The following is an 18,425-nucleotide window of genomic DNA, read 5'->3' on the forward strand; positions in this document are numbered from 1 at the left end:
CTTACCAAAATCAAGGCACAGAGCTTCATTGGGCACAGAGCTCATCATTCAGAATGGAAAAGAAGAAAAAGAGTTGGTTTTTATATGCCGACTTTTTCTACCACTTAAGGAAGAATCAAACTGGTTTACAATTGTCTTTTCTTCCCCTCCCCATAACAGACACCCTGTGAGGTAGGTGAGACTGAGAGTGTGACTAGCCCAAGGTCACCCAACTGGCATGTGTAGGAGCAGGGAAACAAATCCAGTTCACCAGATTAGCGTCCACCACTCATGGAGGAGTGGGGAATCAAACCCGGTTCTCCAGATCAGAGTCCACTGCTCCAAACCATGACTCTTAACCACTACACCAAGAGGACCTATGGATTAGCAGGACCATATCATACTGTCATGAAATTCACTGGTTGATCTTGGGCAAGTCACATTCCCTCAGGGTTGTTATGAGGATGGAAAGGGAAAAACCCTGAGCTCCTTAGATGAAAAGTGGAATAAAAATGTACTAGACAGATACATACTGGCTCAATGACAATTGTACAAAATTATGCAGAAGATTCTTGAGAAGGCAGGAAGAAGAGCCTCGTTCCTGTTCTTGTCTGTGATGCTGTAATGTCATGGAATGTTCACACATTCTAAGTGAGAGAAGGGCCAGACAGCGAAATATATGCATCAACTAAGAAAATAGTTGACAAAGTCTGGGAATGTGTCAGGCTCTCTGCCGGCCCCAGATAAGAAACAAGATGGTTTCCCCCCCACGGACAAAATGGAGTTTTTGTGCACTCCATCCCTCCCCCTTTTGCACCTGGTCTCCTGACCAAGATCTGTATCTCAATGGAGACCAGCCCGAGTAATCGCTGATCTGATACTGGGTCCTGCAAAACAATGCCGGGAGCCCGGGAAGATCAGCCAGTTAACGCACGCATTTATTTCCTGTATGCGTTGCCTTAAGTCGTTACTGGTAGTTCATTTCTGTATTTTTTCTTTGTTTCTATAACCTAATCAACCCCATTGTATTTACCCTATATATGTACTGATTCTCCCCCATGTCTGTATTCTAGCCGTATGTTTCTATGATCTGCTGAACTCGCTGTCTTGCTGAAATAAAACTTTTAACTCGCTGCACCGTCTGGAGGAAAGTCTTTATTACCAGGAACGCAACGTGTTGCTGAGACCTGACAGAATGGTGGGAGAAGTTCTGTGCTGTAGAAAGCTCAGGCAGTCAATAAGACAAGGAATGGGAGAGGGAGATGGAAGATGCCAGGGATTAGGCCTGGGGGATCATGAGAAGCAGCCATTGTGAATCTGTAACCACCCAGATTTGTCCTGATCCCATAGTTCTCTAAGAGCAGTGGGAAGTTTACTCTGAGAAAAACACTTGGAGTTACTGACATTGTATTGCCCCATAGAGAAAACACAAGAATCCCACTTGGAAGTTTTGCCAGCTCTGCTCCTTTTGTCAAAGCAAGGTGAATCAGGGCAACATTGATATTTGCAAAGCTAGCACAATAATTCCTCCATCCCCAAGTGCAGCATCCTTTATCACATGGCAGACAATTGTATTATGATCAAAATCTAAGCAGCCTCTGATGAGCACCTATTTGCATACTTTGCAAAGATGAGACATCTATGAGATGCATCTGTATTATCAATGCAACACATTGCTGCAAAGGAAAGTGAGCTGATTCTAATTAGACAAGAGGATAGGATAATTTCTAACAATGTGGGCATGGTGGAATTCCATAAACGTATATTGAATAATAAGCTTGTCTTTTAATCAGATGCTTGTCTGAGTATTGCATGGTCCCTGGGAGGTCTCCCAAGAACTGACTCTGCTTAGCTTCCACGATCTGATGGGACTGGGATATACCATGCCGCCTTCCTTCCCATTGCATTGCTAGGGCACCTGATAACATAGAAAATACAGCTTGGGGGCACTTGAGAAGGTAGAGACTGAGATAGTGGGCAAGAAAATTGGATTAATTTCTACTTGTATCCTAAGGTTTAGAAAGCAGTCAGGTTGTTACACTGTTACGCTGACATTTGATTTGTCTCAGGGGCCAATTCAAAGTGCTGGTTTTGCCCTGTAAACCTCTACATGGCTTCTATCAGGGATTTGAAGGTTCACTTTCTCCCATGTGAACCAACCTATTCCTTGAGGTCATCACAGCTGGCTCTGCTCTGAATGGCCCTGTTAGCAGGTTCTTACCAAACATTGGATCATCTTCTTTGGGGCCTTATAGTTATTAAAGGCCTTGCCTGAAGACACTTACTGTACAGGGTCAGGTTTGAATTTGTCCGTAATTGAAAAACAAAGACAGAACATTCTGGAGGCTAGTGGTTTACGGCTTGAGTGAGATTATGACTGACATGGAATGCAAATCCCAGCTTCATATTTGGAATAGCATTTCACTGACACTTGTAATGTTTTTTTACAGAAAAATGATGGGGTCCCAGAAGATCTCCCTTCACGGCCATCTATAGTCAAGGAGGAGATTTTGCAAATCCAAGGACAAAGCTCCCCAGGAGGCTATGGTCCTCCTGGAATTGTCTTAAATCTCGTGTTTATTGGTGAGTTCCTATCCTAGCCAAACTAGCTGGATGGGACGTATTACAATCTACACATAAAAGTGATGTAAATGAATTCCAAAATTAGTTGCCTACATGTAGCATTCAAAAGCATGCAGCCCGTTTCTCCCAGGGAAACTGGAAGACTGGGCTTCAAGACTGCAAACTATATTGACATACACGCTGGCTGTCAAAGTGATACTGTGGCCCAGTGCTTTGTTCTTGCCATCTAACAGCTATGGCCTGATTTATTTGCTATGCCAGCTAGGGGAAAAACCTGTAGGACATTGCACTCACACAGCCTTTTATTTAAATCTGTCTGCTACCTGTGCAAAGCCTCAATGGGGTGTGCCTAACCCTACACAGCACACAGAGTTTCTTAGTACACCTAGTAGCCCAGTTGAGTGCATAGTCCTAGAGGTGAGTACTTTTTCATCTGCCAGCATCATCTTTAAATTGGGCCTTAATATATGTGGAAAAGGCAGGGTGACATACCTATGTTAGATTTTATAATTTAGAGACATTTCCTGATATTTAACAGTGCCGAGGAACTGGTAATTTGCGGACATGCCCTAAAATTATATGACTTTCTATAGATGATACAAAAAAAAGGCTTAGAAATTACAGTACAAGATATTTTGCTTGCTCTCTTGCTAAGTTGTTTTAAGCCATTAATCATTCTATTCATCTTTATCTGAAGTCCCAGAAACATTACAATATCAAGGTGGCATTTGGTGACCTGGCAGCTACCTTTGAGCTGGTTAATAGTAGGGATGCTGTGAATTTCACATCAAACACGCTTGACAGTCAAACTTACCATGTTTGACTGTGACGATCAGCAAGTGAGCTACGCGAGAATGGGCATGTGCAAAAAGCCAGATGTGCTGTACTGCACTGTTCGGAAGGAATATGGTACAGCTACCTGCCAAACAACCATGAATGATTCAAAGGAAAAGACAGTCCATCAGAAAATTGGCTTTCTGTTCACAACTGGCAAACATGATATGAGCCGACCAGTGGGTGTTCATGAAAGTCTAACCCTGAATCACCAAAGTTAAAAGAGAATATGCCACCTTGACCTTTAACCATTGTCACGGGTGTGCCCTTTCTCCACCATGAATTTGGATACCTTCATTGAGGACGACTCACCTGCGCAGCCTTTTCTTTCAGTCACATTGGAGTGTCTGCCTTTGCCATGTAGGTAACAGGAAGCAAAAGAGCCTAGTTGGTTGCTTCTGCTAAAGAGGTGCAAAGATAGGAAAGGAAAGGTCCCCAGGGAGATTGAGGAAAGCATTGGTGGGAGGGGGGGAAGAATCAGTAACAACTGAGCAACAAAGGAACATTAGACACCAGAGAACTGGCATCTGGTTTTATGTTAACAGTTATACAAGAGGAGCAATGCAGATTATTGGCAAAACCCAGCCCATCGGCGAATACTTCACTTAACAAACATGGGCCCAAATGTGGTTTCCAAAAGGTTGTAACGTCTTGGCTGAAATTTCATTATCCATTTGAGAATGGCTGATGCTGACACTTAAAAATAATCGGCACATAGGTAATATAAACAATATGACCCATACATATTATGCCAATGTCCATATATTTATTTTACATCATTTATTCAGCTCCTACTTGTCATGCAAAGGGTCAAGGTGCATTGAAGAACACTGAAGGCCAGACCCTTGGGAAATCTCCCTCAGACCTCTTCCTGTCACCCACATGCTTCCAATTCTATTGTTGTAGACACAGGGAATAGACACTTGCTCTCTTTTAAAAAAATCAAATGAACACTGTGATTCCCAGAACAGTGAATCCTGCAATCTATACCAAATTCTACATTTTCATGCACTCGTCTTGAATCAATGCACCCCTACTAATATCAGAGGCTGTCGTTCTGATCGCTCTTTTGCCAGCAAAAGCTTCTTGGATCGGAGCAAATAAAGGCAAAATTGATCCTCTTGACTTCCCTGAGTAATAAGTCACTACATTTTAGGATTATTTATTTTTTTGCAAACATACGCTTTCACCACTCTCAGCTCTGCCCACTTATGGGCAGTGCCCTTAGTTCTCAATACTTAGAAGAAAAAGAAACCCCTCCTGTTACCCTCGTATTTGCAACCAACTAGCTCTGTCCCCTTAAAGAGTCCTGCCTCCCACTGGAATGCCAGGTGAAGAAACAGAGATGGAAAATACAAACCCCCCTCCAAAGGTTTGCAACAACACAGTGTACCTGAACTAAAATTTAAAAAAGGAGAGAGAAACTCCTTCAAACCAGCCACTTCCTGCAGACGTCTCCCAAGTGACACATTTTTGGATGACTTTCTGTATTTTGGGGGAAATAGTTTAGCTCTGTGCAAGTTCGTGATAATGTAACTGCCAAAAATGAAATAATTTCCAGAGTGGAAAACTTATAAATATTGGTATGATTAATCAACTAATGCTTTCAACCATACATTAAAATCTGATCCTCCTTCCAATTGCTTTATGGGAATGGCAATGAGCAATGACTCAGGAACTCTTGGAAGTTTGCTTCTGTGTAGGCCTCCCAGAAGCACAGTTCTCCTCTTCCTGGTGCCAGATTTGCTATACAAGATACTTGTGGATGGCTCTTCTTTACCGTTGGCATCTAAAGCCAGCCCACAAAGTGCTTGTGGGATTGATCCACCATGGCTATTCTCATATCACTCGCCAACTTGTGCTTCCTTTCATTACACTTTTCTGCCTCTTCGAAAACAGCCTTGCAGATCTCTCCCCTGCCTGCACATCTGTCCCTTGGGCAAAATCTAATTATGGGGAATAGGAAATGCAAGTTAATTGTGTATCCTGTCCCCTGCCCTCTCTTTGTCATGGCCCCAAAGGGCTTCAGAGACAGTTTCTTCTAGGGGAGCAGCCAGTGAGTACAAACTCACCTGGGAAACTACGCTAATCACTTATCTTTCCACTTAGGAAGAAGTGTCCTTAGAAACGATACTCCCTCCTTTCCAGCCCAAATTCAACCACTTGCTTCTAATTCTGTTGATACTCGCCCCATCAATGTAGTAGGGTACTGGAAAGCCCTGATCAGCCCCACTGGCACAAGCATTCTGTTTTTCTTAAATCTTGGCTGGTTACAGTATTTTCTTCTTGTGACTAATACTATGGGAAGATTCATATGTTTTTATCCAGTATTTACAATCAACGTCGGAATAAGAAATATTGAACTGGCCAAGCCCATACCCCCTTTCATTTGATATGCGACTACTCATAACGGACCATTGAGGACTCCGAAAAGTACCACCTGAGATTAATAGTCAGCATTTTGTTCATGCACCAGAAAATAAAAATTAAAAGGTCAACATTTTAAAAGCAAAATAAGGGACACCGCTTTGGATCTGCACCTCACTGTTCCTGCAGAGGCCCCTCCTGCTCTGCTTCCAACAGTAAAGACAGATCCTGATTGAGAATGACAAAAACCAATGAGCTACGAAGATGAAGTTTTAAATTAAAAAAAAATGGCTTTGTTCAGAATGCGTTATTTACATCATTCTTTGACTAACACAGATACTTTTTGCTTTTGTCTTTTTTACACAAGCGCAGTCTCTAGCTGCGTCACAGCAAAATCCAGAGTATCGGAGTAGCTCCTGTCCCCTTACACACTACTGGTCTTTTCGGCGCTGCAGCTGTTTATCGAAAGCTCAGAGGTCCCTACGTGCATTTCCAAAGCGTCCTCGGTCTCGTCCAGCTCCAGGCTGTTCAATTCATTGCCATTGCGGTAACTGTTTAAATTAAGGTCTTTCCCATACAAAGCTGTCGAAGAGACGTTGGGGCACTGATTGTGCCACTGTACTGACTTTTTGCTGCTGGCGTAGCGGCAGCGGATGTAGTTAGAGAATGCCCTGCGGTAGATTTTGTTGAAAAGTGTGTATACCAGGGGGTTGACCCCGGAGCAGATATAACCCACCCAAACAAAGACATCCAGAAGCTCCCCAAGAAGAACCTCGTCACAGGCTTCTTTGCAGAGAACGGACATGATGTTGGTGATGAAAAATGGGCACCACATGATGAGGAACAAAAAGAAGACTATGCCCAAGACCTTGGAGGCCCTCCGCTCGTTGTTGATAGATTGCATGGTACCCTTCCGGAAAAGCACGGCTTCTTTGTTCACGGGAGAGTTTAAGTGGGAGGCAGCCTCATGGTTCTGCAGCATGGAGAGGTTCTCTGTGTTGTTCTCTTTCTTGAGGAAGTTCATGCTGCTTCGCCTCTGCTTGGGGGCCTCCCCATACATGAACACGGAGGCCTGCTTCTGCAGAACTCGAATGGTCAGGAAGTATGCAAACACCATGATAACGAGAGGAATGAAGAATGCTACAAAGGAGCCAATGAGGACAAAGTTTTCATCGTTTAGGACGCAGCTTCCATTCACGAACACCCGAGAATCATCTTGCAAGCCAATTACCGGGATGGGCAACGAGATCCCTAGACAAGCCAACGCAAAAGGAAAGACAGAAAGCAAAAGGTGTTATCTCAATTAGACTGGTTGCAACCCAGTCTCTAAGTCTAGGATTGGTAACAATTGTAATTTAAAATTACTGTTCCCACCCACTCACACATTACCATCCTGAACCCCACTGCTCCATTACCTCTCCAGCATAGGTTACCTCCCCCTTTCACCTTTAGTTCTAGGTCTACCATCTTGAGATTTCAAAGACAATCAACAGCAGAAAAGGATGACTTAGGAACCTCTTAAGCAGTATTCAACATACTAGGAGATCTTACCTGAAGTGAGCTGAGTTATCACAACATCTTGTCGTTAAGAGAAATATTTTTTAAAAGGTTGTCATGACTTGTTCCACCAGGGGGCTCCATAACCCCAATGAGAGAAAGGCCAACCATTTTGAAACCATCACACCAAATATTTCAGGTCCCAAATATTTTCCTCTTTTTTCGTTTTACAAAAATAAGCAGCTCAATTTTTTCCCTTCATGTTTAACTGGATTGATGGTCCAGTTTGCAAATATTGGTCTCGTCAAGAACAGACAAACAGGTATGCCAATGACATCCATCCACCAACGCATGGACCACTGGGCAAGAACGGTGCTGGTACCAGGGTAGCAGTGGTAGAAGTTATGGTAGAGAAATTATGGTTACCAACCTCAAGATGGGGCCTGGGGTTCTCTCAGAACTACAACTAATCTCCAGACTATAGAGATTACTTCCCCTAGGGGACATGGCAGCTTTGCAGGGCAACGCTATGGAATCACATCCCCACTGAACTCCTTCCCCTCCCAAGCTCTGCCTTCTCTAGGCACTACCCCCAAATCTCCAGGAATTTCCAAAGCTGGAGTTGGTAACCCCAGGGGAAGCAAATTCTCCATTTTCATTGGTCCACCAACCTTCCCCATATGGTGAAGGTTCTAAGAAGACACCTCACAAAGTATTTAGGAATTAGACTTGGCCATGGCACTTAACACACACACACATTGTTCTACTGAGTGGAGCCCAGGTAGGGAATGCACCCTGTTTCAGTACACAGACAGAGAGATATACAGTAATTCCCACAGTTCCCAACCATAGGTGAGTTAATAATGTCTACCTGCAAAACTTTGCAAAACAAAATCAACAGATCTGCACCAAGAAAATTTATGCAAGGATGCAAACTTTAAACAATTAAGCAAAAAGGCATACATTGGCTTATTTTCCATAATCTGGTTGTGGAATTCATGCAATTTTTCAGAGGCACAGGGTGAAGTGGGGCTAGGGTTGCCAACTGCCAGCTAGTAGCAGGAGATCTCCTGCTAATTCAACTGATCTCCAGCCAATAGAGATCAGATCACCTGGAGAAAAATGGCTGCTTTGGCAATTGAAGTCCCTCCCCTCCCCAAACCCCGCCCTCTTCAGGCTCCGCCCCCAAACTCTCCTACCGGTTGCAAAGAGGGACCTGACAACCCTAAGAGGGGCCCTTTTGAAGAGGCCTCCAGTCTAATGTGCTGTTTTAAAAATGGGCTCCTTTGCAACTCCAGTTGCAAACCCAGAAGACCACAAATGCTTACATAACTGTGGCTGGGCTCTTCATGCATTTGGGGTCTTTTCCTTTGCAACTTGGCCAGCTGAATGTTGCAGAGTGCTTTTGCAGGCAGATGTTCCTCAAACAACTCTCTTCCCAGTGAACTGCAACGCACAAGTGCACTTCGAGGCCAGCTCATAAAATAACTTAGCAACCAGTTTCAAATGAGACAGATCTGATGGAAAAAACAGTTCCCAGGACTAACATTGGACAGGGGGGGAAATGAGACCCCCAACAGATAAAATAATTGCACGTATAAGCTTTTTATAAAGTTTACGATGTAACTTTTTTGGGCGAAAACCTGTGGGAGCAACACAGATGGCAAGCATGAGCAAACTTTCAATACACAAAAAAAGCCCTATGTTCCCAGTGTTCTGTGGCACTCAAATGCAACCAAGAATCAGGACGGAGGCTGGAACTATGGCAAAAGCAGAAGGGGCAGGATTAATTCTTTATAGATGGGCTCATCTCATCCAAACAGGAAGAAAGGATTAACCTCCAACTCAATGACAGTTTTAAGAGGACATTACTTTCTGCCTTCAACAAATGATTTCTGTGTGTTTCTGTGGGGGGTGGGGAAGAGAAAATGCTGCATTTGGGGGCAAATGATCTCACTACCTTCTGCCACTGGGCATCCTGCAAGGGGCGTAATGTGTGTTCATACCCATAACTGCACCTGGATCCCTCAAGGGAGACTGAAACGCACATGCAATTTGGACCTTTTGCTAGCTTCATAAGGAGAGGGAGCCAAAAAGGGGAAAGGGATATCTGTTTCATCCTGTAACATCTCTTTGAGTCCTGTCAAGAGATTTAAATCTTAGGACAATAGATAAGAAATGCTCCATGCACAACTTTTTCCTCTATGTGGATACCACAAATCTATAATCTGGGCTAAAAAAAAGTTTACGGTTACAGATGATGCTGGGTATGTGGTTTGGGGTGGGGCCAGCACTGTTTTTATTGATTTTATGACATCAGAAACAACAATATTCAAAAACCAGTGGGAGAACATTTCAACCTTCCAGGACATTCTGTTGCAGATTTAAGAGTAGCAGTTCTCTCATAAAGGAATTTCAAAGGGAGATTGGAAAGAGAAACTGCTGAATTACAGTTGATATTCAAACTAAAGTCAATGCATTTACCTGGGCTGAATAAAGACCTTGCATTCATGGCTCATTACCAATGCTGATTTCTCCACACCCATCTCTCCCCTGGACATCACAGACTCTTCTGCATACCACACCTAATCCCATCACGCCTGCTATTCACACTGACATACTGTTAACATTTACATACTAATGCTTGTCTGAATTCACTCTCCTCTACTTAAAGACAGATGGATTCACATTCTAGCTGTATCTGAAGAAGTGAGCTGTGGCTCACGAAAGCTCATACCCTACCAGAAAATATTTTTGTTAGTCTTTAAGGTGCTACTGGACTCTTGCCCTTTCCTTTATTGATTTTAATATGTCTAGAGATGGGTCCTTTCATGTGGTCGCATCCCAGTTCAAGCACTCTCTCCCTAGACTTATTAGCCTGGGCCCACTTCTGTTGTAATTTATCACATTTCTTTAATATAGTTTGGGGTAGCATCCGTAATTCTCTCTTCCTCACACCAGCCCTGTGAGGCATACAAGACTGTAAGGAGTACCCTGATGGATCAGACCAGTGTGCTATCTAGTCCCGCATCCTATCTCACACAGTGGCCCAGCAGTTGCTGCCTCTGAGGTTTCCTTTAGTCATCATGGCTAGCAGACAAGGATGGCCCTCTCCTCCCTTAACCTATCTAATCACCTTTTAAATCCATCTATGCTACTGGCCATCACTATGACCACTGCCAGGCTGAGAAACGGTGACTAACCTAGGGCTGTTGATTCGGTTCGGCCCTAACTGAAAATCAGCCGAATTTCCCCTGATTCTCCTCCCCCGGCATTCTCCTCCCCTGGCCAATCGGTGGCCAAGCTGGGTCTTCTTCTGGCCAATCAGTCAGGATTGATTACTGGAGGAATCAGCTGATGTGCGGCCCGGCCAGGGAGAGAGAGAGCGAGCGAAATCCTCGTGTGTGTGTGTGGGGGGGTGCTTGTGCACATTCGCTCCTTTCTGTGGCTGCAGGGGGTGTATTTTTTGGGGTACAGACACAAAACTTTCACTGGAGCTTCAGATGAAGCTTCTTAAGATACCCCCCAAGTTTTGTAAACATTGGGTCAGGGGGTCCCGAGATATGGGCTCCCCCCTTTTTCTTTCCATGGCTGCAGGGGGCGCATTTTTGGGGGTACAGATCTCAAACTTTGAGCGGAGTTTCAGACCAGTGTTCTTAAGATACTCCCCAAGTTTTGTAAACATTGGGTCAGGGGGTCTCGAGATATGGACTCTCCCCCTTTTCCCTCCCCCCCTTTTTCCATTTATGTGGCTGCAGGGGGCGCTTTTTTGGGGATATAGCCCCCAAACTTTTAGCATAGCTTCAGTCAATTATTCTTAAGATACTACCCAAGTTTTGTAAAGATGGGTTCAGTGGGGGCAGAAATATCGCCTCCCCCCCTTTTCTCTTTCCATGGCTGCAGGGGGTGCATTTTTGGTGGTGCAGATCCCAAACTTTGAGCGGAGTTTCAGACCAGTGTTCTTAAGATACCCCCCAAGTTTTGTGAACATTGGGTCAGGGGGTCCCGAGATATGGGCTTTCCCCTTTCCCCTTTCTCCTTTTCCCTATTGGGATGAATGGATCAGCCGATCCTGTGCATCTCCAGAGCAAAACGTCCCGTGCCTAATTGGAATAATCTTGGATTACAAGTCCTCTTCAGCCCCTCTTGATGGAACAGAAGACAGCCACAGTAAGACCCCTTTGGGGGCTTTAATCTATAATTTTTCTCCTGTGTATGTGTGTGTGTGGGGGGGAAAGCAGAGTCTCTGTGTGTGTGGGGAGGGAGGGAGCAGTTTCTGTGGGTGGGGGGGGGAAGCCAAAGGGGGCTTTCGTCGGTTCTGCCTGGGGTGTGTGTTCCCCCTCGAGTCTCTCGCTCCCTGGTTTGAGGGGGGAGGTTTCAGTTGTGTGTTGCAAAGGTGTTGTTTAACAAGGTTGTGTTGTTTTGCAGTTGTTTTGCAAATTTCTCAGCTGTTGTCGGGGCTGGGAGCTTTGTGCGTGGGTGGCAAGCTCTGCTGAGAGATGCACATTAAGGGTGGGGGGAGCCCTTTCAGGGCCCATATCTCAGCCCCCCCCTGACCCAATCTTTACAAAACTTGGGGAGTCTTTCAATAAACGTCCTTTGAAGCTCTGCCGAAAGTTTGGGACCTCTAACCCCAAAAATGCCCCCCCCCGAGCCGCGGAAAGGCGCGATTGTGTTTTTAATGGCTTTATTCGGCCGAATTTTTTTTCGAACTTTGAATTCCCGCCGAATTGAACGGATCCGAAGTGGGGGAGTTCGGACTTCGGCATATCCCGAATCTAAACGGGCTGAATTCGGCCGAATCTGAACTATACCGAATTTTTTTTAATTCAACAGCCCTAGACTAGCCTGAGGTCATTCTGTGAGCTTTTTGGCTGAGTGGGGGGGGGTTCAACCTGACTCTCCCCAGGCAAAATCCAGCACTCCAGTCAATGTGCCACACACACTTGCTCCCTCTGCCTGTTCTCCTGCATGTATTGGTGACTGGCAATTAAATTAGTTTCCATTTACTTACTGCTTCTGTTGCTCTTTTATATTATTCTTGTAAACTGCTCAAAAACAAACCCCAAGAATGTTTCCTGACTTATGTTTAATATTATTTGCCGCTACTCCTTCAACTGGCATTAATTTTAAGTTGTTGGGGTTTTTTTTGTAAATTATCATGCTAGAACTTTAGTAAGTTGCCCTGACAATCAAGTTTGGTGGAAGGGAGGAAAAAATGTTTAAATAAGCAAATAAACAAAAAGGGCTCCTTATCTCTTGAATGAAGATGCTGTGAACCATGGAATTAAAGGCTGTAGGATCAGGCAGTAGAGTGAGGCCAAGAGCCACTAGTACAAAAACGATTGCCGGAAGGAAGGGCAAAATTCTCTGCAAGGTTCAAAAGAGGGTTCATGCAATATATTGACAGCAAATGTGTGCTGCTCACACAACCACTATCCCATTGGCTTTGATTTGGCTGTCTTCAGCCAATAATGTCCTACAGGAGGTTAAATCAAAGACAATGGGATAATGGTTGTGTGAACATCACAAGTGATGGCCGAGGATGATTATTATGTTCAATAACTTTTTGACCAATACACAAAAAAAGGCCTTTGGTTTCCCAGCAACAATCCGTTACCATCATTCTTACACCAAAGTTAATTTATGTTCATAGATATTATTTTTTTTGTAAACAGAAGCCCTGAAACTGGTAGCTGATGCAGAAGTAAGAATGGCTTACCTATGGAGATGGTCCAAACAGCAGCAATTTTCATAATCGCCTTGGTGCGGGAATTAAACCGGCTATGCTCAATGGGGTTACGGATCGCGACATAGCGGTCGAGGGAGATGGCGCAGAGATGCATGATAGAGGCAGTGGAAAAGAGCACATCTAGGGAAATCCAGATGGGACACAATTGTTTAGGCAAAGGCCAAGCATAATCTGAAACACAGAGAGAGAAAGAGGGAGAAAGAAAAGGCGAAAAAAGAAAAAGAAAAATGAGTTTGAAGAGGGTTGCCTGCAACTTATAAAACAACGCAGCTCAGAACTGCATATGGGAGAGCCTCAAAGTCAGCATTCCCAGAACTGCCTGCATGGGGGAAACACTGGTGTGTCACAATGAAAACATGTAAATAACCAGAGCCTGAAGTACCCATCTGGTGCCTGCCACACCTCTGTAGAAGTCACTGCTCTGGTCTTTACACTCCAAGAGGAAAGCAGGTTCCAGCCCATCCAAGTTTCTCATTCCATAAATCTGTAGATTTTAAGGAGCCACAAGACTCTTTTTGGGTTTTGCTCTGGTCTTGCTTCCTTCTAAAGAGCATCTCCCAGGAATGGGATCTCTCCACACCTCTACATCCAATGCAACTAGGTTATTTGTTACAAAGCCCTTCTGGTGCCCATTAATAACAGTTATCGGCACCCCAAAAAGGACCCTTCGGCTTAAACAGACCAGAGGTTACAGGGCAGCACCTTCCTGAAATCTGCTGAGTTGAAAATATCAGGCATGTGGGATCAGAATACCACCAAAATGTCTGGTCTCAAGGATGCCAGATGTGATGGGGAAATGCACCTCTTTTCACATTAAAGAAAGACACTCAGATCAAAGCAGAGAACTGATAAGAGGCACTCCCAGCAGGGAACAGTCGAACATCCTGGAAACACCAGAAAAGCACTGACAAAAGCTTCTTTTGAACTCCAGAGCCCCTCATCTCTTTTGGGCCACAAACCATGACCTGTTGCAGAATAATACACTAAGCTCTTATATTTCCTTCTATAAACACAGTTCCTGGACGGTACAGCCACAAACCCAGGAAGCACCCTTTGCCCATCTCTCTGTTAAGAATGTTGCCTTGTCAAATCATCCACCCTTCTGCAGAAACATCTTAAGGTATTTTATTCAGATGCCCCTTCTTCTACAGGAAGACTGCCCTATCCAGTCACAGTCTGCAGCACTGGGGTCTAGAACTCTAAGATAGCACAGAACACAGCTCAAAGTCCAGCAATGGGAAAATAATGTCCGTTTTGATTCAACACCAGAGTAGACACTAGTTGTGCACCAAATCAGACCAATAGCAGATTTTCCTCACTAGTACTCTGATAAATTCATGTGCACAATAAAGTCTTCTATCTTTGTAGCGAGTTCTGCTCCCAGACCTGCTTCAAAAGGATGGTTCCCCCCCACTTCTTCCATACCACTGAATGCTGAAATCACCAGGACCCTCCACATCAAGACAGGTATATTATGCTTCGCTGTTTCCCTTCCTGGAGTTCACCCTCCATGTATTCCTAGCCATCCTTCTCTCTTAGCTTTCTCCCTCCTCTCTTTGCGGCTGGTCTGTCTTACTGACAGCAGCCTTTCCCCATAGTATCCTCGCTTCTTCCCTTTTCATTCCAAAATCTCCTCTCTCCTTCGCTTGGCTTTTTGCTGGACTAGCCAAGTGGGAGAAACATAAATTGGGCTAACAGTAACTTCAATTGGGTATTTCGTTTAAAGTAACACGGTTACACATTAGATAAGTGCAAAGTGACTGCATTTTGTTGGTTTTCATGATATAATTGCATGCTATTTTGTTTTTTCATACTGGTTCCTCATTCTCTAGGCTGTACTTTTGTTAGGACAAAAAAAATTACTTTTGGTTAAATATCTGTCTTCCTTCCATCTTTCCCTCACTGTGATATTTATTGTACTCAACTAGGAACTGTATAGACATAGGCTTCAAGGACCCATATACCACAGCACTTGGTGTTCTGGGTTTTTTCATGGGTAAGGGGACGCAGGGGCTGATCTGGGTAACACACATGAGGCTGTCTTCAAGGTTGCCAACCTCCAGGTAGTAGCTGGAGATCTCCTGCTATTACAACTGATTTTTGGTCAAGAGATCAGTTCCCCTCTGGCAATTGGACTCTATGGCATTGAAGTCCCTCCCCTCCCCAAACCCCGCCCTCCTCAGGCTCTGCCCCCAAATCCACCCGCCAGTGGCAAAGAGGGACCTGGCAACCCTGGCTGTCTTATACTCAATTAGAACAATGGCCCATCATGGTCAGTACTGTCTACTCAGACTGGCAGCGGCTCTCCAGGGTCTCTGGCAGAGTTCTTTCACATCACCTACTGCCTGGTCCTTTTAACTGGAGATGACTGGGATTGAACCTGGGACCTTCTGTATGCAAAGCAGAGGCTCTTCCGCTGAACCACAGCCTCTTCCAGGAGGACACTCACTCCCAGCTGCCCCATCAGAAGGCACACACTCTGCTGCAACAGGCCCTGGATGTCTTTCTGAAACTGAGCAGACATTTATGGGTCGGGATTTATTTATTTTTCTAACTCTTAGTTGTATAATATATGCAGTTAGTTCCTCTGTTGTATTTTATCAGAGTGAAAATTGAATCTTTTTTTTTTAATGAAGCAATTCATTTTGTTAGCTGCTTGGGCCTTCTTATCAAAGGCAGAATTTTAATTTTTAAATTCACACAGTTCAGGTCAACAATGGGGCAGGACCGAATCTTGGCTGTTTGCCTCTTCCCCAGAATGTACCATCTGGAAGCCGTACCTTTGTATTCTTTCTCCCCTGGACTGCGGAACGTTTTGGCTGGAGCTCTATGACACTCTGCCCCGAGCTGCCAGGATGCAAGGCAGACTGCATGCCCTGGAGAAGGCCGCATCGAGTCCTTTTTTTAAATTATTTGGTTGGTTCTTTAGACAAGGAGGCAAAAGCGGCTCGTCGGTTTCAAGGGGCACTCTTCCAAGACAAGCGGGAAGTCAGAGGCTGCCTCTGTGAGCCCCCTTTAATTAAATCAGGTTCATGCAGCTAAATGAAACCGAGCTTGGTTCAGCCTCTGACTAAGCCTGGCATTGGAGGGGCAGCGAAACCTCTCCACGAGGAACAACGCTCTTCCCATATCATTAACCTAGAACAAAAGCAGTGGCATAATCAATGGGGCATTCACGAGCAGGGATACTTGTGAAGCCCCTCTGCCAGGTGCTGCTTCTTGTGGTGAGGAGCAAGGTTTATTTCACTTTTGGCTTTTGTTGGTTTCTATTTATGTAGCGGATTTCTATTCTTCCCTTCCTCAGGCAGCACGCCTGATTCTCTCTTCCCCATTGTATCCTCACAACAATCCTGTGAGGTAGGCAATGCTGAAAGAGCAAGACTGACCCAAGGTCACCCAGGGGGCTTCATAGCAGGTCAGCAATTTGAACCAGGGTCTCCCAGATCCTAGTCCAGCAGTTTAACCACTATAACAGACTGGTCAGTCAGGACAGTAATCCCCAGAGCCAGGACAGCCCCCCTGTAGGAGGAAATTCAACTGGTGAAGCTTTCCCAGAAATTCAATGCTGGGAACAGCTGCATCAGCCAGTGTGATGTAGCGGTTAAGACTGGTGGATTCTGATCTGGAGATCCGGGTTTGATTCCCCACTCCTCCACATGAGCGGCGGACTCTAATCTGGTAGACTGGGTTGGTTTCCCCACTCCTACACATGAAGCCAGCTGGGTGACCTTGGGCTAGTCACAGTTCTCTCTGAACTCTCTCAGCCCCACCTGCCTCACACGGTGTCTGTTGTGGGGAAAGGAAGGGAAGGCGATTATAAGCCAGTTTGATTCTCCTTAAAAGGTAGAGAAAGTCGGCATATAAAAACCAACTCTTCTTCTTCGTCTCTCTGTCATACTGCTTTAAGCTACAGAAGCCCTACCCCCCCAAAAAAAGTGTCAGTCCAAGCTAGGGATGCATCTTAGAGGGTGAAATTCAGGGGCTGATATTTAAAGATCAGCCTTGAATTCCATTTCCAATCCATGCCCGGGAGACTGGAAGCAATCACATGCAAGAGGGATTGCAGGTGAGCAGCTGTCCTTTCTCAGTATGGTTGTTGAGTCTCTCATCTGTGTGACTTAAGCCCTGCACGTGCCACACTGGTTAATGCAGTGCAAATCATGCAAATGCAAATCATGGGGCATCAGAGTGCCACAGAGAACCTCCCCAAAGCAAGCTGACTTTTATTCAGAGCTACAATCCAACCTAACAAAGCATCTTTTCATAAATGAAGGCTCTGGCCAGACGCACCAACAGTGTACTTTCCAATTCCTAAGAGGAGGGACCTGGGAAAGGCACCGGGCCTCTTTGACTGGTTGCACTGGCAGTCAGCACATGGGACAGAACACACACCTCTTATATGGCAGAGCTGGAGTGGATGTGCTGACCCTCTGCTTCCTGGCCCAATCCAGGCAACATACGCAAGGAGGCCTGGCTGACACTTGGAAAGAGGCTGGTCTAGCTCCACCTGTCCTTGAGGGCCATCAGTCTCAGCAACCAATGGCCATCTTTCCCACAAAACATCTCCTCCTCCCTCTCTGCCACACCATTGTTTGGAACCACCAGCAGCCTAGTTTTTGTCCTGAGGTTGTGCATGCCTCCTCTCTGGTGCTGTAGTTAGGGTTGCCAACTTCCAGGTACTAGCTGGAGATCTCCTGCTATTACAACTGATCTCCAGCCAATAGAGATCAGTTCACCTGGAGAAAATGGCTGCTTTGGCAATTGGACTCTATGGCATTGAAGTCCCTCCCCTCCCCAAACACCGCCCTTTTCAGGCTCCGCCCCAAAAACCTCCCGCCCGTGGCAAAGAGGGACCTGGCAACTCTAGCTGTAGTGAATATCCCATAAGGTTAAGAAAAGAATCAGGAGAAGGCTTGAACAGCAGCAAGGCTGTCCCACCCCCTTCTGAAAGCCTACCCACCCTTTCCATTAATACAAGGATGCTGTTTGAACTGGACTGGCTTGGGGGAGTATCATAGAACAAAAAGAAAATGTGCTCGTGTGACTGCGCAAAAATGCCAGAAATGAAGGCAGCACCAGAGCAATGAGTAGTGAGTTCTTTTAAGGATGGGGCATCCAGATTAGGGCCCATAAAGTCCAGCATTAGTCTTGGTAAAACACTAAGAACAGACAGGAGAGCTCAGACCAATGGTCCATCTAGTCCAGCATCCTGTTTCCCATAGTGGCCAACAAGAAGCCCTACAAGCAGGGCCAAACTGTTATTGCATCCCCAGCAACTGGCATTGAGAGATATACTGTACTACCTCTGAACCTCAAGGCTACCAAGAGGAACTTCTTCTCCATGCATTTGTCTCACCCTCCTTTAAAGCCATTAGCATATCACCAGGCAATCAAAGCCATACTGTCATTCTGC

General features: G+C 45.2%; 1 protein-coding gene across 2 annotated transcripts in view; it reads right to left on the reverse strand.

Annotated features, from left to right (window-relative positions):
- Positions 1-6,092: 6,092 nt before the first annotated feature.
- Positions 6,093-18,425, reverse strand: part of HTR2C (5-hydroxytryptamine receptor 2C) — a 34,729-nt gene continuing 22,396 nt past the window's right edge. The window contains exons 2-3 of one of the 2 annotated variants that reach the window (XM_056859390.1): positions 12,983-13,132; positions 6,093-7,014 (exon numbers count right to left, since the gene is read on the reverse strand). In XM_056859390.1, the coding sequence (XP_056715368.1) occupies positions 6,188-7,014; positions 12,983-13,132 (977 nt within the window). In that variant the 3' untranslated portion in view covers positions 6,093-6,187. Of the gene's footprint in view, positions 7,015-12,982; positions 13,184-18,425 lie in introns of both variants that reach the window. The other variant, XM_056859389.1, reaches the window with a different exon arrangement.

Source organism: Euleptes europaea, chromosome 13 (genome assembly GCF_029931775.1).
Source record: "Euleptes europaea isolate rEulEur1 chromosome 13, rEulEur1.hap1, whole genome shotgun sequence".
Lineage (NCBI taxonomy): Eukaryota > Metazoa > Chordata > Lepidosauria > Squamata > Sphaerodactylidae > Euleptes > Euleptes europaea.